Genomic DNA, 23,693 nt, shown 5'->3' with positions numbered 1-23,693 from the left:
GGTGTACACAGTAGAATGGGAGGTAACAAGTCATATTATACTATAAGTGAATTTAAGTTGTCTGTAAATAAATGTAAGTATTTACATTTATTTGTTTACATTGTATTTATTTACAAGTTTATTTAATAACTTTAGGCACATAAATTATTTTGTAGGTAATTTTATGAAAGTCCATAAGTAAGTAACTACTTTGTAATTTCTTGGTAACTTTGTGGCAGAATGAATAGTATTTCCCCGGCTTACATTGTAAGTCCACTGTACTTTTTGGAGTGTGTGCCGTGGACAGTATTACGAAGTGGCTAAACCTTCCCTAACTTCCAGGTATTTTACAGGGAAAGAGACACTGTGCACTTGTTTGAACAGTTTAAAACAGTGATTTTTAAAGGGTGCTGTCATTATAAGGTCACACAGGCTTGCAGATTTTAATGGTATTTATTTTTTTCTTTTAAGTTGGTAAAGGGGAGATCATTTCTTATCATATTTATATTGGTAAAATAAAAGAAAGCTTGACTAATAGAATATCCAACATGCTTATTGGCATAATGAATATTAAATAAAGATGTGAAAAAAGCAATATTAAGCCACTCCATAATACATGCGCTCCAAAAATTACAACACATTTTCAAAATTACCATGAAATTGAACACTACTTAAAATAAATTAATAACGGAACACTTAAATTTGCTTACAGTATAATTATTTTGCTCATTAACCCCTTATTCTAATCTGCCTACCTTCAAAGAAGTTGTAGGTAAATATAATTACATTGTAAGTTCAAATAAAATAATTTAAATTCCGTTTAATTACAGGGGAATTATGTCTTTAGTCAGAGGCATTTATTTGTTTCCTGCGATCATGTTAAACAAGTCAAGCTGTGAACTAACAGTGTGATGTAATTTTCCCTCCATTGTAAGGGTCATATTGAAAATATACACAGTTAAAAGAGTGAAAGCTGCTAAACCGCTAACAGCAGAAGGGTCTTTCATGTTAACACGTTTGCATGCCCTGACACCTACGCATGTACACGCTACCTGCTTTCCTTCTCCTTGTTTTCAGCACAAATGCCAGGAAGGAAATGGAGACAACAATTTGACTTACTCTGTATTGAATTAAAAACCTGCTCTCTGTTGATGGCCAGGGTGTGGTTGACCTTCATGTTAGATCAGAGAAGCTGTGACAACGTGGGCACGCTGGGTTGATGCGCTGATGGCGATCTCCTTTTTGGCACAGATAGGCATCTGCAATGATGTAAATGGCCTGTATTTATATAGCGCTTTACTAGTCCCTAAGGACCCCAAAGCGCTTTACATATCCAGACATCCACCCATTCACACACACATTCACACACCTGGTGATGGCAAGCTACATAGTAGCCACAGCCACCCTGGGGCGCACTGACAGAGGCGAAGCTGCCGAACACTGGCGCCACCGGGCCCTCTGACCACCACCAGTAGGCAACGGGTGAAGTGTCTTGCCCAAGGACACAACGACCGAGACTGTCCAAGCTGGGGCTCGAACCGGCAACCTTCCGATTACAAGGCGAACTCCCAACTCTTGAGCCACGATCGCCCCAATGTGTCTGCTGACTTGGAAAAGCAAAAGAAGAAGTGTAATGTAGTACGTTTAGCAAAGTAAAATATGCTAAAATATGTTGAATTATGTAGTAACATTTATTTATTTCTAATTCACTCTTTCTCATACGAAGGACTTTTCACTTCTGCACTTGAGGCAGATAAAGGCCCCGTCCCTATTTGTAGAAAAATGGCACTAGCATTCCTGTGAGTATTCCCAGGATGCACTTGCCAGCTGTGCACAATAATAGCTTGTGTTCATTCTCAAAGGCAATTTTGTCTAGAAAACAATCCTCCTTCTCTTACCTCAGGCCCACTTTCCCATGTTGCAAACATGGGAAATGAGGTGTCAACGATATGATGGTTAGTTTAATTGAACACCCCATGTCACCAATGAAGATAGGGTGCCTCTGAGGTATGTTTAGAAAGATGTGGGTGGCACAGGTATCGCTAATTAGACAAAGCTATTAATCCTGGTGTCAGCATGTATGTTGACGCATGTCAGCGGGGAAGTGTGTGTGGGATGAGAGCTCCCATTTCTACAGCTACTCTTGTCAGCTGGCAATTATCACCTGTGATTGAGCACATTTGGTTATGAAGAGGTTGAGACGAGGACAGGTGGCCAGCGTGCAGCCACAGAGCTCTGTAGACCGTTTAGAGAACTGTTTCACTCTCAGACATTTTAGAAATAAAGTTTTTAAAATTTTCCCCAGTATGCAATAATTTCCTGATGTTTCCCCCACACAGACCTCTTTTCTTCCTTTCTTAGCCACATATTCCTTTTGTCTCACACTGTGTTTTCCGGGGCTTTGGACAGCAGATTTAAAATAGCTGTCTCCCCTCATCCTCCCCATCTTTCCTCGCTTTTCATGGCGCTCAGCTGAGTTCCTGACATACCAGAGAGAGCAAGTATCCTCAGATGGCCATTCCAGGGACTTAATGAAAGGAGGAAGGAATGAGGGGGAAGGAGGTGTAGGAAAAAATGCAATCACACAGCTCCTTGATTCAAATGAGGTTTTATTTACAGCTTTGATGCGGGTTAGAGGCATTCGGTGTTTCACAGGTGACTCGACAACCCGATAAGACGTCACAAAATTCTATAAAAACTATAAAAATCATTTTAAAATGGCCTGTAAGGACACTAAAGTGTATCAATAATAAGAAAGTAAACAAAAGGAATAAAGAAATTATACATTTCTGTTTTTATAGCTTTACTCTAAATTTCTCCATTTCAACATTACAACAAATAAAAGAGAGAGAGCTGTGTTGCAGTGTATGCAGCAGCTTTTAAATCTGATTAGTCTAAAATGGCAAACAGTTCAAGCTTTTTGTGGGACATATTGTTTTCATTTAAAGTAAAATAATCTGATGTCTGAATAAAACACAGACTCTAAATTGGCCCGGTTCTTGGCCTGGAGTTTTTTTTTATCTGTTCTTTTCTTCTCCCATTTTTATTTCTCTTCTTTCTTTTAATTTCTCTGCCTGGTCTCTTCCTCTCCGTTGTAGTGTGGCCGTCACCCGCTCCAAAGATGTACCCTCTTTCGGCCCCCCTATCCCAGAGGGTGTGACGTTCCCCAAGTCATCGGTGTTCCGGGACTTCCTGCTCGCCAAGGTCATCAATGCGGAAAATGCTGCCCACAAATCACACAAGTTCCGAGCCATGGCCACCCGAACGCGGCAGGAGTATCTGCGCGACCTGGCTGAGCGGCACACCACCAACACCCCGATTGACCCCTCTGGAAAGTTCCCTTTCATCTCGCTTGCCCACAAAAAGAAAGAGAAGAGCCGGCCATATGAAGGGGCAGAGCTGCGCAGTCTTGGGGCGGTGACCTGGCCGGTCCATGCTGAGGATCATGGGAGTGGAGGAGAAATGGAGGCCCTGCTGGCCATTTCCAATGACTTTTTAATCCTGTTGGACCAGGAGGCCAAGGCTGTGGTGTTTAACTGTGCCACTAAGGATGTGATTGGCTGGACGCTTAGCAGCCCCGCATCTTTGAAGATTTTCTACGAGCGGGGTGAAAGCGTGTCTCTGAGGAGTATTAGTAATAATACAGAAGACTTCAAAGAGGTGGTCAAACGTCTAGAGGTTAGAACACACACAAAACAATACACATAAAACTGGTGCTTGTTGGTGTAAAGCTGTGGGTCGATGGAGGGAGTTGCAGTCTGTGTTCTGGATCTTATTGAAATTAAAAATAATTTTCATTTTCATGAGTGACCTGGCCGAGAAGGAAGCCGACATCATTATTATTATAAATGTGTGATAGCTGGAAATATAATTAAGTTTTGAACCTTCCTCTGTGGTAATGAACAAGTATTTGTTTGTTACACTTTCCCAGTGAGTCATTCATTAACAATTTTTTCCGTCTTCTGCCCTCCGCTCTCATGCCCAAGAGCTACATATTCTAAATTAAATTAGGTTAATTGGTTTATGTGCCAAGAAAAGCTGCGATTTGTTTTTCGAACGTCAAGACGAATATTGTTGTGTCCCTTTTGGACGGCAATGCTCATGCTTGCAACGTTAACCGCGTGCTTTGTGCTTGTTGGAAGTCCTGAAGATGGCAGAATTATTCATTCATATTAATAGCAGAACTGCACTGAGAAACCAAACCAATGGAAAAAACGCCGCTGGCTGCCATTGATCAGTTACCTGGCCCACTCACAGTCTCGCTTACTATTCAGTGTCGGCTGTCAGTCTGCCAGAATGACAACATTTCTGCATCCACATGCCAAAGCTGCTGTCTCATTACTGGTCTCTGCTTATTGAGGGAGTTTCAGAGACACCACTGGACAACATACTCCTTAATGGCTCATACACCTACACATACAGTGAAGTGATGCTAGTTCGTCCTTAGCTGTTTCCATGGAAACTGGTCGGAGGAAAAAAAGGTGTTTTCTTATGTAATCATCAATGCTTTAGAATACATTCATTTCCCCGGCCTCTATCTGCCTTAAAACTGTGTGTGTGTGCGTGCGCGCACACATATGTAAAGTGTTTCTGTAGCCTGTGCTGAATCTAACATCTTTCATTTGCACACATGCATACAAACATATTTGAACACTTGCACTTCGTTACTTGGCTCGGGACTCAGAAGTTGATCACATGTTGCATTTTATGCATCTGGCTTTAATCTTCAATCGCTTGGACTACCTCAGTGCCAGACCGTGGAAGGGAAGTGGCCTCGGGCCAGCTGCTTTTTGGAACCCATCTCTTCTACTCTCCCTCTCTTTGTCTCCCTCTCTCTTTCTCCTATCCCCCTATTTTTTCTTCTTCTTGTTTTCTATTTTTCCTTCCCCGTCCCCTTTTTTTCTTCTTCTTGTGCTCGCTTCCTCTCCCACACACATGTTCAGCAACATCAGAGGGCAAAATAACAATTCCTGTCAGGTGCCAGTCTGCATCATGATTTATTCACACTTTCATGTGAAGTTTGACTTCTGCAGAGCTTTTGCTAATACGCTGTTCAGATAGAAAACTGAGAGGCACCCTGAAGCCACCAGGCACATCAGCAGAAGGGCTGTGACTGACCACAATAGGATAAGTTTGTTGGGAATAAGGATTAGTATTGCCACATCTTTTATCAACTTATTAGTTGACCTTTAGAGTATTATGGGATCCAAGCTCTTGTATTTTCACTTTTCCATAACTGATTTTAGTTCTTCACCGCCAAATGAAAACAGTGACCCAGAAGTTTACCCAGTTGTTCTCATACAGCAGGAGAGAAACCTGCTTTTATTCTTGTTGTTTAATAAGTTTGTATATATGAATGCTTGTTTTTATTCATGCAAATAAAAATCCTAAGGATCACACAGGTTGTTTAAAACTGCTTCTTAAGTGAAAGTCCATTATTCCAGTATTTCAAATGTCCTGCAAAGTTTTTTTCCAAATAATAACTTATTTATGTTGAACCAAAATACACCCCAGGGGCTGTTTGGTTCTTTGCTTTAGCTTCTGTCCTCCAGTTGTCCCTGTCCTTTTATGGCTCACATCCACTTTGTGCACCTCTCTGCCCTTCTTTATATCCAGTTCCTGACTAAAGGCTGTGAGACATCAGAGATGACGCTTCGTCGAAATGGCCTGGGGCAGCTTGGCTTCCACGTGAACTACGAAGGCATCGTAGCTGAGGTACTTGTCCATTCACAATGAAAATGTGTGTCTGAGAACTGTGAAGCGCATTCAGGGGGAACACTTGCTTATGCGCGGTTTGAGAAGCTCCTAATTTGTAGCCGTAAAATGTTTGCTGGTGATGAAGCAGCCCCGGGGAGATGATTTGCATCACAACATAGCAACTTGTTGTTGTCATGCAACAGATGTTTGCACACATTTCCTTTCTCAGACAACTTGAGGTTCAAATACACCTTTATTTTTAGTGACAATGAGTATTTTACCAAAGCGATGTTGTATAATTTAATAGTTTAATTTACACAGATGTGCTTGTCCAGCAGTATGAAAAGCCAAGTTGTTCAGTTTTTATGCTTTATTTTAAAAAAAATTCTTTAGCGTGATATATATATATATGTATACGCTGTAATCTACGGTGTAACACCCCCCAAGAAATCTAACGACACATGGAATTGATACAGCCCACAACTACTGTGACTGGCCTGTTCAGCATCATCGATTCATCTTGTGCATTTCTGCTTACTTCTCCGATACATTTTTTTTGTTTTATGAGTGAAAGAATAGCAATCATCACCTCAGTATGAAGGATAATAATCATAGCATCAATATAATGATTCAGAAATAACAGCAATTTCCAGGAATGAGATTGCTGAAACTATTGGAATGGATATGAGGGAGTGTGCAAAAAAAAAAAAAAAGTGGGTACCCACGAAAGGAAAAAAATCCCAGCATTCTTTTTTTTTTTTTTTTTTCTATCAGCTAAAACACTGAGACATGACCACACAGGCATAAATGTGGGCAACAAAGGATCTGCAAAGATTCCCCCGCAGAAGTCAAAATCAGGCATTACTGAAGATAAAGAAAATATTCTGGCATTTTTACGTTTTTGTAACTTTATTTTTAGGTGGAGCCATACGGCTACGCTTGGCAGGCAGGACTGCGGCAGGGAAGTCGTTTGGTGGAAATCTGCAAGGTTGCTGTTGCAACTCTGACCCACGAGCAGATGATTGACCTCCTGCGGACTTCGGTGACAGTGCGCGTTGTTATCATCCCGCCACATGATGACGCCACTCCACGCAGGTACGTGGAAAAGGAAATTATGTGTGTGTCATAGACTTTTCATAGAAGTTGCATGTAGCCACTGTAGTGTCACATGCTGGTTTGTGGCAATGGCCAAACTTGAAACCTTGAGTTTGGTGTTTTGGCCCAAATTTTGTGTCTTTGGAGTCAGAGGTGACCAATATTTTTGTCCCAAGTCTTGAATCTTATGTCAACCCTTTTCAATTCCTGTGAGAGTAAAAAAATAAGGATATGCAAGCCCTTATTCCACACAGACACATTTAAACTGAAATTTTTTCTCTCCCTCCACAGGGGCTGTTCAGAGCTCTATCGGGTGCCTGTGTCAGAGTACAAGGGCAGCAGCAGCGACAGCGGTTCCTTTGAGTACAAGTTCCCCTTCCGCAGCAATAATAACAAGTGGCAGAGGACATCAAGCAGCCCTCAGCAATCGCTGACTGCCTCGCCACAGCCCCACACACCCAACCGAGCCATCAGCCTCGGTAGCTCAGTGGGAAAGACGCTGTCAGCCGAGAGGCTGGAGAGGGGTGGTGTCATCCCGCGGAGCGTTAGCAGCGATGGACGACCTCTAGACACCAAGAGGTTAGAGCTTGTTGGCTCTTTAAGTATGTATGATTGGAAAACCGTATTATGTTGAAGGAGACTGGGAAAGGTTTACTAAAGAGAGAGCAAACTGGAAAATATGTGCTGTGAAAGCCAGAATCCTCCAGCTGTTTAACTGATCAGTTGTATTTCAGTCCATATTTTCCTGGGAAATAGGTTTTATTTATTTATTTCACCTTTGCTGAAATTAAACAAAACATCTTTTCATATAATGAGTGCTTTTGTGTTTTAGAAGTAGACTTTTTTCCCCATATTGATTGTTTGGGATCTGGAGCTACAAAATAAAAATCCATCGAAATTTTCCTGAACTTTGACAATTGAACTTTTATATTCTTTTGCCTCAAAAAAACAAAAACCTTCATGTTTTCGTGAGCAGATAAATTCTTACTGTTTCTCCGTGTTTCCTGTACACCAGGATGTCTCCAGGCAGTGAGAGCTATAGCCTGGCCTCATCTTTGGCGCTAGGCCGTTCCCCTCATAACCGCAGCTCTCCCAGCAACCTGTCCTGTTCCAGCGACGCCTCTGGGAGCTCTGCTCACTGGAGACAGAAGTCCATGCCCGAGCAGTAAGGAAGGATATGTGGATATGGATGTGATTTATGGATAGTGACTGTCTATTTTATGTACAAAAATCCCCAGTTTCTTCTCACTACAAAGTTTTATGCTGCCTTTAGGGATTTGTGATTTCATTCATCAATGATAGAAAATCCACTGCACTGTATGTGTGCTCTGACATATGGTCAGGTATTTATCGCTTCTCTTCTGTAGATGTCATAAAATATGTCTTAAACCAACAAAAATCAACAGGTTGACGTACCGTTTTAGACGTTTCAGATTCATTTATGTTTACGAAGCTGATTTATGCATTTATGCATCCTTGTGACATAAATTGTTTGAATTTTTTTATATATATGTATATATATTTTTTGCTATATAGAAAAAAGTTGGCTTGAAGTATAATCTTTTGACAACCATAACAGCATATGGCATTACTGTAGGAGAGTGAGATCCTAGCATTTAGGTCTTTGTCTCTGTTAATGCTCCTGACAGCATCCCCCCCCCACCCTTTTTTTTTTTAAACTTCCACCCACTGTAGCCTGTGGGGAAAATGTATTCTGTTTCAAACTCTGTTTCGCTATCATTACTTCCCCTGTATTTTTAATCAGTAAAAACACATTTAAGTAACTTTAAAAAAGGGGGTTTAATTTGGTGCATGTGCGCTCGTTTCCTAGATTTGCAAGCAATCGCCACTCTCCGATGTCTGGGGAGAGACGAGAGGTGGCTGGAGAGAGCGGGTCAGGTGGAAAGTCCTCTTCCAGTTGGTCCAGGATGGATGAAGGGGGAGGAGCCGAACGAGGGTCAACAGGTATGTTGGGATTAAGTGTGCTGTAAAGTCTTGGCAAATTGTGGCGTATTCTAATACTATCAGTAGTGTAAACATAAAACACAGCATAAATGCGAACCTGTGGACGTGCTTTTATAGACATCAGGGCAGTTGGCTTTTCAGTTTTGAGGGCAGAGGAGGAGACAGCACTGGAAAGAAATCATCCATATTTATCTGTGGTGGTAAATTTCTTTGAAATGACAGGTATCTTGAAGAGTGTGTGAGTAGTGTTTGTGTGTGTGTGTGTGCCTCCTCATCTACCTCGTCTGCCGGTGACATTTTTTCTTCTTCTTTGCAGCAGCAGCTTTTTCATAGAGATAAAAACTCTGACAGCAGCCACAGTGCTTCCCTTCCACTCCCCCCTCACTCCACTCCTCCCCTTCCACCTCCTTCGCCTCTGCAAGCTGTGAATTATATTGCCTTCACTGAGAAGGTCTTAATGTCTATGCAAACAAAATGGTGGAAATGTAATGAGACAAATGGCAAAGGAAGGGGAGAATTATTGAATAGGGATCGGAAAGAGGTGTTCAAACGGTGATCTGGGGTACAATAAGTGGCTTTTTGTTTGTCACTTTCCTTTCTGTTCTATACGACTTAATAAGGAGAGAAAAGGGAGAAATTCCTTTCTTTCCTGTCAACACAGTTGGCCACCCTAGTCATTGTGCGCCTTTCCTTCCCTCCCTCCCTTCAGTCTGTTCCTCATTCTCCACTGCTGCTTGTTTTTGCCTCTCATTCAAACTTTTTTTTATTATATTGTACATTCCCTTTCATTTAATTGAAAGTATTCTCCCATGCACTGTTCTTGGGACCTTTCTTTTATTAAAGGCCCGAAACCCACAAAGGCTTCTTTCCCCCCCTGCTGCTCCTTTGATTCCCAGCAGGATGTTGCTTTGGTTGATTGTTGACCAGCCTAGTTTCAGTCATGTCCTCAACCTGTTCCTGACCGCCACAATCACAGTTAAAGGCTTTACTCTTTCATTTTGTGGTTGTTTATAGCACTTATGTCGTTACTGGTCAGGGTGGAACAATGTAAACTGGGCCAGTGCAGCCAGAGTCAGCCAAGTGTCTGGCCCTGCACTGTACAGTCTGCTCTCTCTGTGGTTTAGGGATCTGTCCTTTTCCTCTTCCTTCCATTTTCACCCTTTGACCTGCCAGTCTTCAGCAACGATTATGTGGTCATGCTCTGTCCAGAAATAACACGAGTCACGCAGCGGGCAGAATACATACTTTTTTTTTGTTACACACACACAAACAGGACATTTGCTTACCCTTTAGCCTCAAAAGGGCTTTCCACCAGAGTAATTACATGGTTAATTCATGGAGAAAATTACTATTTGTCATGACTTTTCAATACTTTTTTTATATTTAGCTTAACAAAGTAACTCTTCAGAAAGTAAACAATACACAAATACCCACATATGCTTGTATATAAACACGTGCACTCCTGAAAAGCAGGCATGCACACGTGCTAACATCCCTTATTACTGGAGAGCCCCGTAGGCTGTGGTGCAACTTTGCAGATTAATGAAAGTGCGACTGAATCTACATTTCTAGATTCATCCCAGCAGATGTTATGATATCTCTCTTTACTCCCTCTGTCATGATGCTGTGGTCATTAGCAGCCTCCTCTGTATGTCTTGTTGCATAACATCCACAGAATTATACAATAGTCCCAATTATACCCCAAGTTTTGCTTGGGGACACATACACACGTTTTCTCACGCGGCACAGCTTGCCCAGAACAAACAAAGCCAGCAGGGACCATCTGGGGACAAATTTGTGTTTGATGTGCTTGGCTTTTGCTGACAAGTGATGTGGGTTTTTGTTCATGGACGTGGCAAAAGCAAAATAAAATCCGTGTCAGTGTCGTGAACCTCTCGGAAGCGCGACTGCTGTAGTAGTAAAATATATGCAAATGAACACAACTTCTGTGTGTATTCATCAACCGTTGTTTGTGCCACAGGGTGTGCTCTTATGTGTTTGTCACCAGCCCCAGCTGTGTGTAATGGTCTATTTATTGCAGAGGCCCCAGTCTCGAAGTCTGGTCAAGGATACTCGGGAGCGCCTCGTATCCAGAGGCAAGAACAAGTCATCCACCTGTCCCCGAAGAAGGGCAGCCAGGTCAGGCTTTACATGGTTTTTGACATGATGGTGATGTAACTACATGAACATTTAGTCTTTTTTATAACCAGAATATTTTATCTTTTTCCCTGTACTCGTCCCTATTATCTTTCGTTATGCAGTCGGATGGCCCTTACTCTGGTCACTCCAGTAGTAACACACTATCCAGCACAACTTCCAGTGGAGGTCACAGCGACAGTGACAAATGGTACGATATGGGGACCGGTGGGGGCTCCAGTGGTGACCAGGGTGACTCAGAACCCAATGGCCTGGGAGGAGGTGGTTACCTCCAGGGCGCCTCGGCTGACAGCGGCATCGACAGCGGCTCTTTTGGAGCCTCTCACCACGCCCACCCCCACTCTCACCACGGCAGCACCACCTCGCTGCTGGCTCCCAGTGGAGGCAGAGACAGCAGGGAGAGGTCAGCGTCCCCATGGCACAGTCCAACAGAGGGAGGCCGCAGGGTGCTCGAGAGGTCGCCTGCTGCTGCCGAGTCCCCTGGCCCTCCAGGAGAGAGAAGCATGGACGGAACAGGTCGAAGTCCACCTACTCACCTCCTCGTTAGAGACAGCAGCACCTACAGCCTGAGTGACACTGGATCTCACTCAAGGTGTGTGTGGGTGTAAAACCTAAAGCTTCAGTATTAAACTTATCCTCTAAGGCAGGGAGTGCAGGCTTGAGGGTGGAAGTTTCAAGAAAAATGTTGTGATATGATTAAGACTCCTGACAGAAGAAAAATGTTTTAGCTTCTTCTTAGAAAATGCTGGATGGTTAAAGCTTTTGTAAAACACTGAATAAGAACAGATTTGATAAGAGATCCCACTTTTGATTCAGTTGCATACAGCTAATGAACACAAACACTGTAATCCATTTATTGTTTCTCACCTTGAAGCCTAAGAATTGCACCTAGAACGTAACGTGATGACATGATCATACCTGAGGTTGAGGTAAACTGCTTCTAGAAGCAGATGGCAACAATTGAGTTTGACAGCTTGGGAAAGCAGAAGTGATGTAATGAATAGACTGAGTAAATATAAATCTACCTGATTTTGCGTTAACTGTATTTGTGCAGCTCAGCTTTACCACTTTTGTCCTGTCACTTTTACCTTGATAGGATAAGCAACTGATCCCTTAGCCACAATACACTAGAAAACACTCAAGTTGTTTAACATTGATTGACAATGAATAACATAAATTGGTTCATTCAAAATATGTTTCATCTCACAGCTATGACTAATTGAGCTTCAGTTATGCATTGAGATCTGGCCTCATCCATTTTATAATTTATTATCTCAGTATTTGCCTGACTGCTGCAGTCATTATAGTGCATCAGATAACAGAAATAATCTTTTAAATGTGGATACAAGCACAGAAGTTTGTGTGTTAGTTCCTCTATTTGCCAATTTCCATTTTAAGAATCAGCTGATTAACTACAGAATTTCAACCACCGGATCGGTTTTGGAGGTTTTTCTCTTGATTTTTGTGTTTTTTGACTACAAATTAATCAAATTCACAACTTAGAAAGTTTCAGAGCTTCTTTGTTTCATGGAAAACAAAACAGTTGCAATTATGCATACGTTGCATGTTGCTCCAATGAGTCTGTGACAGTTGCAGTTCCTGACCTAGCTGTGAGTATTTGACACTTACCGCTAGGTCAGGACACTTAACATGCATCTGGTGTCAATTTATTACTGTGGAAATCAGTCATGTACTGGATGCATGAAGTTTCCCTCACCATCTGTTCAGCTCCCTTGTACTGGCACACTTCGTCATATATATTTTTCTATTATTTTATTATTCAGTTTGTTTTTTTATTAGCAGGCTAACACAGAGAAACAAACAAAACTATCACACCAGCAGCCAGTCCAGTTAGCATTACCAGTTAACCTGATAAGCATCCTTTAGACTGGTTCAAACCTAGAACCTTTTTTACCCTCACCTAACACTCTCAAGTACTTTTATACTGCAAACTGCATCAACAGACACGTTTTTAAACGTGAAGCCAACCTTAAAGAGTAGTTTTAACTCCCTCTGTACATGTCAACTTTCTTTCTTTTTTTTTTTAAGTTAAGCTAGTATGTGGATCTGAAGGAACTCCAGTGACCCACTCTTCTCATTTGAAGAATCTTAAATCACCACTAATGATAGTCACACCTCATGGCCTGGGTATCATGTGTCCAGCATTAAAACTACATTTGTATTCTGTCACAGTGATGGAGGGTTAAAAAAAAAAAGGGGGGGCAGAATGAGCTTGCCAAGACTGGCTTGACCGCAGGTGATACTTTCATATAGTTTTCCATTTATAAATGAATAATATATGCCCTACCTCAAAATTCCTTGATGAAAGATGTCGCACTGCTGAATTTTGTATTACTGCTTGACCTAAGACCAAGCTTGACTTCTTAAAACGTAAAAACATTTAGATTCTTGCCTAAATAATGCACAGATCTGGGTTTAAAAGAAAAAGCCTGTCTTTGCTTTAAGATGTATTTTTTGTTGTTGTTGTTTTTTAGTGAGGATTATGATGCAAGTTGTGTACATATGTTTCATTACTATTTCCACGTCCTGTTCGTTTCCTCTGTCCATCAGTGCTCGCCACTCGGGCCACAGCTCTCCCAGAGAGGAGTCATCCTCTTCGGCAACCTCCCCTTCATCTCAGTCCTCAGTGTCCCCTGGGCCCAAGAGCTTCTACCCGCGCCAAGGAGCTCAGTCCAAGTACCTGATTGGTTGGAGGAAGCCCGGCTCCACCATCAATTCTGTCGACTTTGGAGATACGCGCAAGTAAGGATGAAAGGACTATACAGAAAGTAGAAAACAACGAAAGTCTTGAATTGTTATTCAAACTGTGTATTTGAGGTGTAAAAAGTTACATAAATTATTAAAGTTATATGTTATCAATAATTCCTCTAGAGGTTTTTGAGCTTTAAATGCCCCGGTAAAAGAGTTGGATGTTTTTGTCTCAGCTCAGTGTTAACTTTCACAAGAATCTGATCTTGGTGATTTTTTTTTTCCGGCTGTTGGTTAATAATGAGGAAACAGAACAAATTAACAGGTGAAAGATGTTCTGGTTTGATTTTTCTAAATTTAGCAAATCCTTCAGATGGTGGACGAATGATCACTGGGCATAGTACAGTGCATTAAAATTCACTTTATTCCCAACCACATTAGTGTCTAATGAACGATGCTTAATGTTGCCACTGTGGCTGTCTTTTTCCCCCTGCCTTACTGCATTTATACTCATCGGATCAAATTGAACTTTCCTCTGATTTATAGCAATGCTTTCATTTGGCAGACTGCTTTTAATCCTACTACAACTATTACTACAATTTTTACATTAACGGTTTTCATGTAATATCATGTGTACTACTTGATTACCCCCTTGTGGCTGAAGAGAGTATTGCACTAAGTGCTATGATGCAGACCCTGAATGTGATTTTTTTTTTTTTTTTTTTTTTTTTCCCCATTGAAAGGCTACATATCTTTATTTTCTGTGTCATTATATAAAACATTATCAGTGCAACATGATTTTCTCACAACTGCCTTTTTACTCACTGTGTGTGTGTGTGTGCGTGTGTGTCTTAGGAAATCTCCAGGAGAAAGTGGAGTAGATGTGGTTCCAACCCCGGCAGCCAGGCCATCTCTGAGAGACATGCACTCGCCCCAGACTCACGCAAAATCTACAATGGAGGAAGACGTGAAGAGGCACAGTGCTCCAGACAGTCCCCCGCCACCACGAAAACATAAAGAAAAGGTAGGTCTGCCATTAAGACCAAAAGTAGCTACTATAAAGGTTTGCACAGCTTTCAGGGAATCTGTCAGGTGAGTGGATTAAATTCACTTGCAAAGCTCAATTTGCAGTCTTTGCTTGTTCCGTCCACCTTTGCAGCCACTTCAGCTTTTCTCAGGCAGTGGTACAATTGTAAAAGCAAAGGTCAAATATCAAACATAAAAATCGGGTGTTAATTCTCGTCTGCTTGTAGCTAGAATAGGTCATTCACCTGCACATCGTTGGGGAAAAAAATGTATTTGATGTGTGGCGAATGTTTTTTTGGCAGCAGATCAAACAGGAGAGAGGCTGTAGCTGATGTAGAGCAGCACTGCAACCCCTGGTCTCACACAGGTGTCAGAGCAGACTCTGTGCAGTAGTAAATGTGATCATTAAAGTAACACCTGCTCACTTTCACCCTGCGCAGCATAGCCAGAAGTCGCCGCCAGAGCAGCCTCTCAGCCGCCGTCGCTCGCTCCATCGCACTCTATCAGATGAGAGCATTTATCGTGGCCAGCGCCTTCCCTCCCTGAGCGACACCATTCCCGAACCGGCTCTCGCCGCTGACGTTCTCTTCAGCTGCTCCACCCTTCCACGTTCGCCCACCACCCGTGGCGTGCCCCTCAGACGGCCTTCCTATAAGCTGGGAGTCAAACTGCATGGTAAGCTGGAGTAGAAGGCTGGCAGCTCGCTTCATATACTGATGACATAATTTGCTGCTGAGATTCGGTTATTTCCCATTGCATAAAAGTAACAAATGCATTAGAAAATAATTAGCAGGTAAATAAAGGTGCTTTGAATTATAATGCGACGCAGCTCGTGTTTCCTGCAGAACTAAGAGGTGCTTATATATGCCAAGGACATACTTGGTTACCATATCTCTGAATGCTTTGTGATAATGACAGCGAAGGCTAAACCTAAGTTGTTTTATTTGTTCCTGCTGTCCCTTCTTTTCAATAAAAATGCTCAAAAGTGTGGAAAAATCACTTTTCAAAAAACTTCTCAAAAACTTAATTTAACAGGTGACCTTTCGGCATCTGACACATCATTGGTGGATTTGGTGGAGCGTCATCGTGGACCTCTCCCTCAGGAGCTCATGCCCCTCCCCTCTTCAGACAGAGACAGCCCCCTCGAATGGACACACCTGGTGGACGTGGCCAATACCTTTGAGAATGAGCGAAACACACATTATGGTATAGTTCTCCTGCTTTTACTAGTAGTTAAAGCAAACGCTTGGTATTCTTTGCCCTCACTTTTCTGTCTTCTTTCAGTCCAGAGAAGTTTTGTTTTTGGCGACTCAAATCACCGAAGCAGCGGCGCCTCCAGTCCACAGCAGTCTCACATAGACCTGAAGCCTGTTCCACTGTCACGGCCCTCGTCTAGGTACACACAACACACACGCTGTAGTGTTAAAGCCTGTGTTAAATGTTCACATGGAAGATATGTGCAGCGAACACACGTCACCTCAGGACTGCAAACAAAAGAGAAAATTACTGTCCTATTTTCCTTCATGAAAAACAAGTTCACAAAGCAAATGAGCTAAAGCCATCCAGCTGCACAGAATAGAGGTGCTGAGCAGGTTAACGGAGTACTGCCTACCTGTAATGTTGCATATACTATGTGACAAAGTTGGTTTGGTTTGGAAGTTAGACTTTTTAAAATGAAATTGATTAACTGTCAGTGCAACGAAAAGAAGTTTAATGTCTAACCAGATAATACAAGAAGCAGATGGTGTGTGTACATATGTAGATTAATAACTGAATTCAGTATCCAGTAGAATTGGAATATACAGGGTAAACAGTACTGAGTTTGTTGTTAATAAAATTCCACTTGAAAGATGTATGCAGTGTTTACTCAGGTTGACTTTGTTTCTTTTCTTGCCGCAGTGAGGGACATATAGGGCTGGAGAGGAAAGTGACTAAGCTGGAGGCCATGGTGAAGATGCTTCAGGAGGACCTGAAGAAGGTGAGACGGAACCTAAAACATGACACACAGTTTGAATAAATATATACAGTCCTGCAAAAAAAAATATAAATATATAAATATATATATAGCATGATACAAAATGCATACAAGCAGAACATGCCAATCAGGATGAGCTTTAACTTTGACTGGGTCAAAGCAACACCATTTTTTTTCTTTTTCTTTTTTCCCTTTTTTAGCCGTTCAGCTTTAGCTGTGGGACAGAGAGCCTCAGATTTGACTCTAGAATATTTTAGTATACAGTGGAGTTCATGGACAAATCAAAAGCTGGTTCCCAGGTCGTGTGGCTGCAAAATAAGCCCAAAACATCACCCATCACCAAACCTGACGTTCTGTTTGGTTTTTGCCAAATGTGGTGCTGTGGGTTAAGGCCCAACAGGTCCCATTTTATTCCAATCTGTCTAAAGGACATTGTTCCAGGAGTGAAGGCTTTCATTTGGGAACCCTTCAAACAGCCATAGATGTTGAGTCTTCTAATTGTGCTGTCATGAACTTTATCGTTTAACATGCTAATTGAGGCCTGTAGCTCCAGGGTTTTTTGAAGTTTCTCTGAGCGTTACTCGGTCTGACCTTGAGGTGAATTTGTTGGGACGTTCAGTTCTGGAAAGATTGGCAGCTGTTTTGAATGTTTTCCATTTGAGCATAATCTTTCTCACTGTCGAGTGACGGTCTTCAAATTGTTTGCAAATGGCATTGAGGGGCAGTAAGAAGTGCTTCTCTAAGATCATTGCTGATGTCTGATCAATGAAATGTTTGAATGCTCCAGCCCAGCAAACTGTCAAAAAATCTGCTTTTATAGAGGAAATTATAGAGATGCTCAAACTTACTGATGATCAGTCAAACAGATTTAGCAGCACCTGGCGACACATTAACCTCCTGCTGTAAGGATAAACTCGTTTTTTCACATGACTGCATTAAGTCCTGTGCAAACTTTTGCTCTGTGCTGCACTAAAAGAATCATTTTTGGTTCCCCTCTTCTTTTGAAGGGTGAATGAAAGATACAGGCTTCAGTTGCCTTTGTATGCAGTGGAACGTGGAGCGGGTGGTGTAAATAAATATTTTGTTTTCAAAAGGAAATACAAAGTCAGCAGTTGAGCGCTTCCATTGTTCTCTTGGGTCCACTCTGCTGCTTATTGTTGTTGCTAACTGCTGACTCAAGTTTCACTGCAGCCACTAAAATGATAACGTTTAAGGAAAAAGTTTCCCATGTTTCCTGTTCACTCATCCAGTGTTTCATAGTTCATGTCCATATTTCAGTTACTGCTTAAACAACTTTGAGAGATTTATTGTTTCAAAAAAGGCGTAATTTTTTTTAAAATAAAATGAGTAGTTGATTAGTAGAAAACAAATCAGGGACAACTCAAATCAGCCACTTTATTGCTGTCAGCTTCTCAAATGTAGATGTTTGGTGATTTCCTTTGTCTTCTGCAGTAATTGGATACGACAAAAAGAAAAATCATGTTACTTTGCGCTCTCACAAAGCTCTCCTACAAATCTGTCATTACAACTAAAATGATTTATTTGATAAGAACATTATCAGCAGTGGGAAGATTCTGTTGCTGCCGTCTTTGGCTCGTGGTCCAAACAAATGTTTTTGCACACCACACAGGTCCGAACCTTATTTACAGCAAATTCTAACCATAAAGACTGCATCAGGTTATGATTTTTTATTTTTAATGCCTCATATTTGGTGGTGACGTGAAAGCAGCTGAGAGTTACGAGTATGGTGAAATACATCAAACGGCAGAGTGTAAGCAAATAGCAAAGAAGCAACAGAATACAAGACACCTCTGCCCATAGGCTGAAAATATGGCTTTATCCCTAAAATTAGCCGTAAGGTTATTAACGATATGAATAAATCATCGCCCTGTAACTTTAACTTTACAGTAAAAAAGTACAAAATCTGATAGTCCTGTTAGGATATATCCTACCTTTTACCCTATGAGAGCTCGATCCAGCCTCCTACCATGCTTAATTGGAAAAGCAGTGAAGAAAAAGGATGGACTAGCACTAATCACCCCCTTCTCAGGCTTTAGAAACCATGAGTCAGGTGGTTGAATTTCGTTTATCACCTAGCTCCTTCACCATCCCCTCTTTGAATCTGACCTTTTGTAACAGTGAAAAGTTTTCACTCAGAAAACTGCTGCGGTTGGAGAGTCACGTGTAACGCAATTCCTGGGAAACTTTCAGCTGTCTTGTGAAATGTTGCAAAGCTGTCTACATTTCTCACTTTTAACATAACAGGGAATCAGTTTGACACCAAGAAAGCTAATACGCGCCTCTCTCACCCCAGCAGCAATCAACTGCAGCTGACTGACAGCAGCTCGCTCCAGTTTTATTGTTTCCTTCAGTGTGTTCTTTACATTCCTAGACTGAGCCTCAATATTTATGTTCATGCACCCAACTCGGAGTTTATTTCGTTGTGCTGTCTTCGGATTTAAAATGTCAGCTGATAATATCTGTTTACAAAATCACAAACTTCTATCTAGCTGCGACTCGCTGTCTGCATGCCCGAGATTTAGTTTACATAAACACAGCAGAGACCGAATTTATTGCTTAAGAAAAACTTTGTCCACTGTTAACTGCTTAATAACGGGTTAACGAAAACGAGTAATTTAACCAGACCTTTCTCCACCTTCCGTAGGAGCGGGAAGAAAAGGTGCGGCTTCAGGCTCAGATCAAGAGACTCTGGGAGGACAACCAGAGACTGCAGGAGGAGTCCCAGACCTCTGCTGCCAAGCTCAAGAAGTTCACCGAGTGGGTCTTCAACACCATCGACATGAACTGACTCCCACCTCCACATTTTAACCTACACACACGCACACAAATGCAAACATGAGCGCACACACACGCACACACACTCTGGATAAAGAGGCAGAGGAGGATCGACACTCGCGAGGAAACAGGAGATTGTTGTTGTTGGACTTGAATTATCCTGATGCTGAATCCGTCAACCATCTTCCATTGGCTTCAGCCATCAGTGGGTGATGCTGTCGACCAGTCTCGGTCTCTCCTCGCAGACCCTCTGTTAAACTTAGGAAGATGACACTCAAGAAAATGGGTGTCATTCTCACCTATGAGAGCTGTTGAATTTGTCTTTCTCTCGTGTGACAAAATCTCTTTTCTTAAATTGCCGACAAGGAGAAAGCACTTCACACCCTCCACCTTCTAAAGAAGTCGACTTTGCCTCTTGCAGTTGTTCCAGCGGTGCACGCAAAGAAGCGCCGCCTCCTATCTGTAGATTTTGTTCCACGTGGATGTGCTTCTCTTTTTAGGACATTTATTCTTGTTTTTTTAAAAATATTTTTTCCCATCAAGTCTTTTTAAATGATGCCCAGCTGCTCTAAAAGGCGACTCGAGTCCTTTATGCCAAATCTCAGCTGCCACAGGAAGGGTGGGGTGGGGTTGCAGAGACACCCAGGTGATCTGAATGAAAGTCTCTTAAAAATGGTCCCGCAAAGTCGAGACGGGTACGCCATCAATCTGCCGGTCCAGCTACTGGAACACAAACGACCGCATGCAAACACACATACAGAAACAATCACTCTGAAACCACAAGAGCAGAGGACACGTGAGAGGTTTTCGCTTCGTTCACACCTGCGTTCCCTCCCCTGGAAGGCTGAAACCACTGGACAGTCGCTCTGGCTGTTCGACCGCAGCCACCCACACGGAAACAGGTCACTCTGCTTCAGCACAGGAGGGATTTGTACAGTTTCTCTTTTTCTTTCTCTCTCTCGATCTCTCTTTCTCTCTTCTGTGTCAGTCAAATCTGGATTACAACATCCTTTCTGTTTTCACAGCACAAACCTGACAGAGGGGGATATTTAAAAGCCATCGGCAAGCGATGCCACTTTAAAAAAACAACAACAACAAAACAAAAAATACAAAGAAAAATCAACCCAGGACTGGTCCGTAGTGCTTTGGTCCATCCCAATTATATGTGTCTTAAAAGCAATAGGAAGAAGTCAGGACTCTCTTAAGAGACGCTTAAAGTGGGAAAAGATGATTTGGAGCTTACAAGGCTGCCGATTTGTGCTGCACAAGAGCCTTTATCCTTTCCCACTGAACTGTGAGGGGGGGGGAAAGGAAAGTGAGAACTAAACATCATCCCACCGTCTGCAGAGACGGCTGCTGATTAACAGGTTCAGAGACATTAATGAGATGGAAAAGTTGGAATGTTGTTTTTTCCTCCCCCAGGTTTATTTATTTCCTTGTATTATAATCCAATAAATACGTTGTTCTATTCGTATAGTACAACTGACATCAGTGTTTAGTTCCTCAAGACAAACGGTCACTAGCTATATTATTTAAATGGCTTTCTTTCTTAATTCTGGCTAAAGCCTGACTTATATGGTTTTTATTCCGTATTCTGTTGTATTTTGTGGTGCCCAAGCCTGCTGTCGTGTTGCTTACAGTGCCCTCTAGTGGTGACCAGTGGAAATGTCATGATTTGTAAATGTGCTGCCAGTCACTCTGTATTTTTCTAACGCCTCTTCCGCAATCAGTCAGACATCAAACCGTGGAGGCCACACAAACAGGACAGAAGGAATAACCAGAAGCCAGCCTCGAGAGACAATCACAGGTGTATTTTTGATAAAAAAGGAGCAGACCTAAGGTGTGTGTGTCTGTCTGTGTGTGAGTGTGTGTGTGGATGTTGTGTCTGCAGAGCATCTATAGTTTTCCTCAGGTTCAGTTTATGTCAGGAATGTGAGGAATCAACAGAAATTGCATATGTGGCTATCTGTTAGGAGGGAGCTACAGTATCAGCTGTACCCGCGTGTGTGTTGTCATCGTGTGAATGTACATCAGTCAATCCAGCCGTGCCTACAGTCACTTATCTTGGTCATTTACTCCGAGGCAGAGCAGGGACATGCCTTTGAAACAGCACCTGGGGAACAGATAAAAGGGAAAGGCTCTTCTCCTTCATCCTGAAAGATAAGCACACCTGGTACAGTAACACGCACGCACTCACCAGATACGAGTTTAATTTGAGTTCACACTCACAGTCGTCGACTCGGCTGCGAGGCTTCATCCTTTCATTTGCTCAGATGCTTATTTCTCCTCTTCAGTCAGTCAGGCCAGCCTCCCGACACAGTGACGAGAGTATTTGTGGAAGTCTGTCTGCGTGTGTGCCTTTGCATTCAATTACTTGAGCCACTGGCCCCTGTAATACAAGTGTGCCGGAAGACAGTTTTTTTTTTTTTTCTTCCCCCACATCACAAAGCTGCTTACAACACAAGCAAGAGCCACAGCCGGGTGTTTGACACGACAACAGGGGCGTTGAGGTCGAAGCCTAAGCGTGTCCATTTAAACTTGGTGAAAGCCTTAATTCCCCCGCGCTAAAGTTTTTGACTCGCCCCAAGTAAATTTGCATCTCACATTGATGCAATTAGAAGCCCTGCAGCGCACAGCACAAATTATCTCCCAGTCTGAATGTAAAGAGAATATAAACAAGCCTAAAGAAATATGATGTTTACTATAACCGACATGCTCATTAAGCTCTGCAGTTTCTCAGAGACACGAGTGGACTGTTAGCAAAAGTTTTGGTTCTGTTTTAGGAATCTCCCGTCGGTCTGCGTGGACGACAGTTACACCAGTAAATGGTCAACAGCAGATTTGGTCTTTTTTTTTTTTCCTTTCTTTTTTTATCTGTTTTTCAAGCTGGCCAGTTGTGAAAACGAGTCATCCACTAATGTGAAATCCTTGAAATATTAATGAAAAAAGGTGAGGCCTCTGGGCGCAAATGGGCCCCTATCCGTAAAGTGTTGACTGTAAATTATATATCATGTACACTGGGTTTCTGTCCAAAACTATATCGATGATTAAAATGATTAAATTAACTAAAAGCAATGTTTATATTTTATCGTAAAAGGAAAGTAGTCAAGGTTAATTTTTTTTTTTGTATTTTAAATGAAGTATGGCCAAATGACAGAACGTGCAGTGCAGATGTTTTGCTTGCATCTTTAAAAGTGTGCATCAAGTTGGATGTTAGAGTCAGAAACAAACGTAAGCCGGTCTGGGTTTTCACTCGTATTTGTTACCTTGCAGTGAACGTGGGTTTTCTCTCCTCAGCGTTGTTTTTGCTGCTTCACAGAAGGATATCAGAGATTTGAATGTTCAGATGTTCCTTTTTTTTTTTTTTTTGCAATATCTTATTTTTGAGATTCTTTGCACAACAATGTTTTACATTTTAAAAAAAAAACATTGTGTTTACAGGTTTTGGATATAAAAAGGGTGAATTGATTGATTCCTGTGCAACCTTGTCTAGAACGTTGCTCTATAGTTTCCCTGCCAATGCAGCTCCTGACAAACAGGTGCTTTATAACGTTATTCCTCAAGCATCACTGATCAGACGAGAGGAGGTTGTATGTTGTGTAAACTGTAGGGATGCTGGGTTTCAGTGATTGAAGCAGGGGAGGAAGGTTTCCCAGAGCTCGGAGACGCAGCCCTGCACTGCTGAGTCTTGATCTGTTTTGTTTGCTCCTGCTGGAAGAACAGATGAAACGGTGAGGTGATCCGCTCTGACTGGAAACAAAGCACACTATTTTAAGAGGACCATACGTTTTAAACAATTGAAAATACTGTTTACATCCCAGATCCATTGTCTTTGTAAAATGTAAAGGTATGAATAAGACATTTGCAGTGATCACAGTATTAAGGTTTCTGAAATAAATAAATGAATGCTGTGTCGATTTGTGGTGCTGTCAGTTTATTTGTGTATCGTAGATATTGGAATACCCTCACTTGCCTTTATCGGTTATCATTTTCCTCACTGGTGCATACAGCAGTAAGAGCAACACTAGTCAGCACATATACACTCATGCCACTTTATTAGGTACACCTGTTCACCTGCATGTGTAAGGAGATGTCTAATCGGTGCGTTTAGATATGAAGCTTGTGTGTAATTTCAGTAAAGATTGGTAAGCATTGACCTGTGCTTTCCTGGGTGTTTGGCTGCTCGTCTATTCTTTAACTCACTTCCCCACACTTTAAAACTTGATGCTGACATCATTAGTCTAGTCTAGCTTGCTGTTTCTTTTCTTTCCTCTCCCGTTCTCCCGACTAATCC

At 42.0% G+C, this 23,693-nt stretch overlaps 1 protein-coding gene across 3 annotated transcripts in view; it reads left to right on the top strand.

The window, feature by feature from the left end:
* The window catches only part of sipa1l1 (signal-induced proliferation-associated 1 like 1), a 90,405-nt gene extending 67,089 nt beyond the window's left edge, over positions 1 to 23,316 (top strand). For all 3 annotated transcript variants that reach the window (XM_025898772.1, XM_025898773.1, XM_005475035.4), the window contains 15 exons: positions 3,078 to 3,657; positions 5,596 to 5,694; positions 6,596 to 6,771; positions 7,063 to 7,350; positions 7,787 to 7,936; positions 8,603 to 8,736; positions 10,778 to 10,875; positions 10,998 to 11,485; positions 13,465 to 13,656; positions 14,458 to 14,626; positions 15,069 to 15,303; positions 15,664 to 15,834; positions 15,913 to 16,024; positions 16,528 to 16,606; positions 19,269 to 23,316. In XM_025898772.1, the coding sequence (XP_025754557.1) occupies positions 3,078 to 3,657; positions 5,596 to 5,694; positions 6,596 to 6,771; positions 7,063 to 7,350; positions 7,787 to 7,936; positions 8,603 to 8,736; positions 10,778 to 10,875; positions 10,998 to 11,485; positions 13,465 to 13,656; positions 14,458 to 14,626; positions 15,069 to 15,303; positions 15,664 to 15,834; positions 15,913 to 16,024; positions 16,528 to 16,606; positions 19,269 to 19,412 (3,115 nt within the window). In that variant the 3' untranslated portion in view covers positions 19,413 to 23,316. The remainder of the gene's footprint in view (positions 1 to 3,077; positions 3,658 to 5,595; positions 5,695 to 6,595; positions 6,772 to 7,062; positions 7,351 to 7,786; positions 7,937 to 8,602; positions 8,737 to 10,777; positions 10,876 to 10,997; positions 11,486 to 13,464; positions 13,657 to 14,457; positions 14,627 to 15,068; positions 15,304 to 15,663; positions 15,835 to 15,912; positions 16,025 to 16,527; positions 16,607 to 19,268) is intronic.
* Positions 23,317 to 23,693: the final 377 nt, after the last annotated feature.

Source organism: Oreochromis niloticus, linkage group LG15 (assembly GCF_001858045.2).
Source record: "Oreochromis niloticus isolate F11D_XX linkage group LG15, O_niloticus_UMD_NMBU, whole genome shotgun sequence".
Taxonomy (NCBI): domain Eukaryota; kingdom Metazoa; phylum Chordata; class Actinopteri; order Cichliformes; family Cichlidae; genus Oreochromis; species Oreochromis niloticus.
This window is presented reverse-complemented; position numbering and strand designations above follow the sequence as displayed.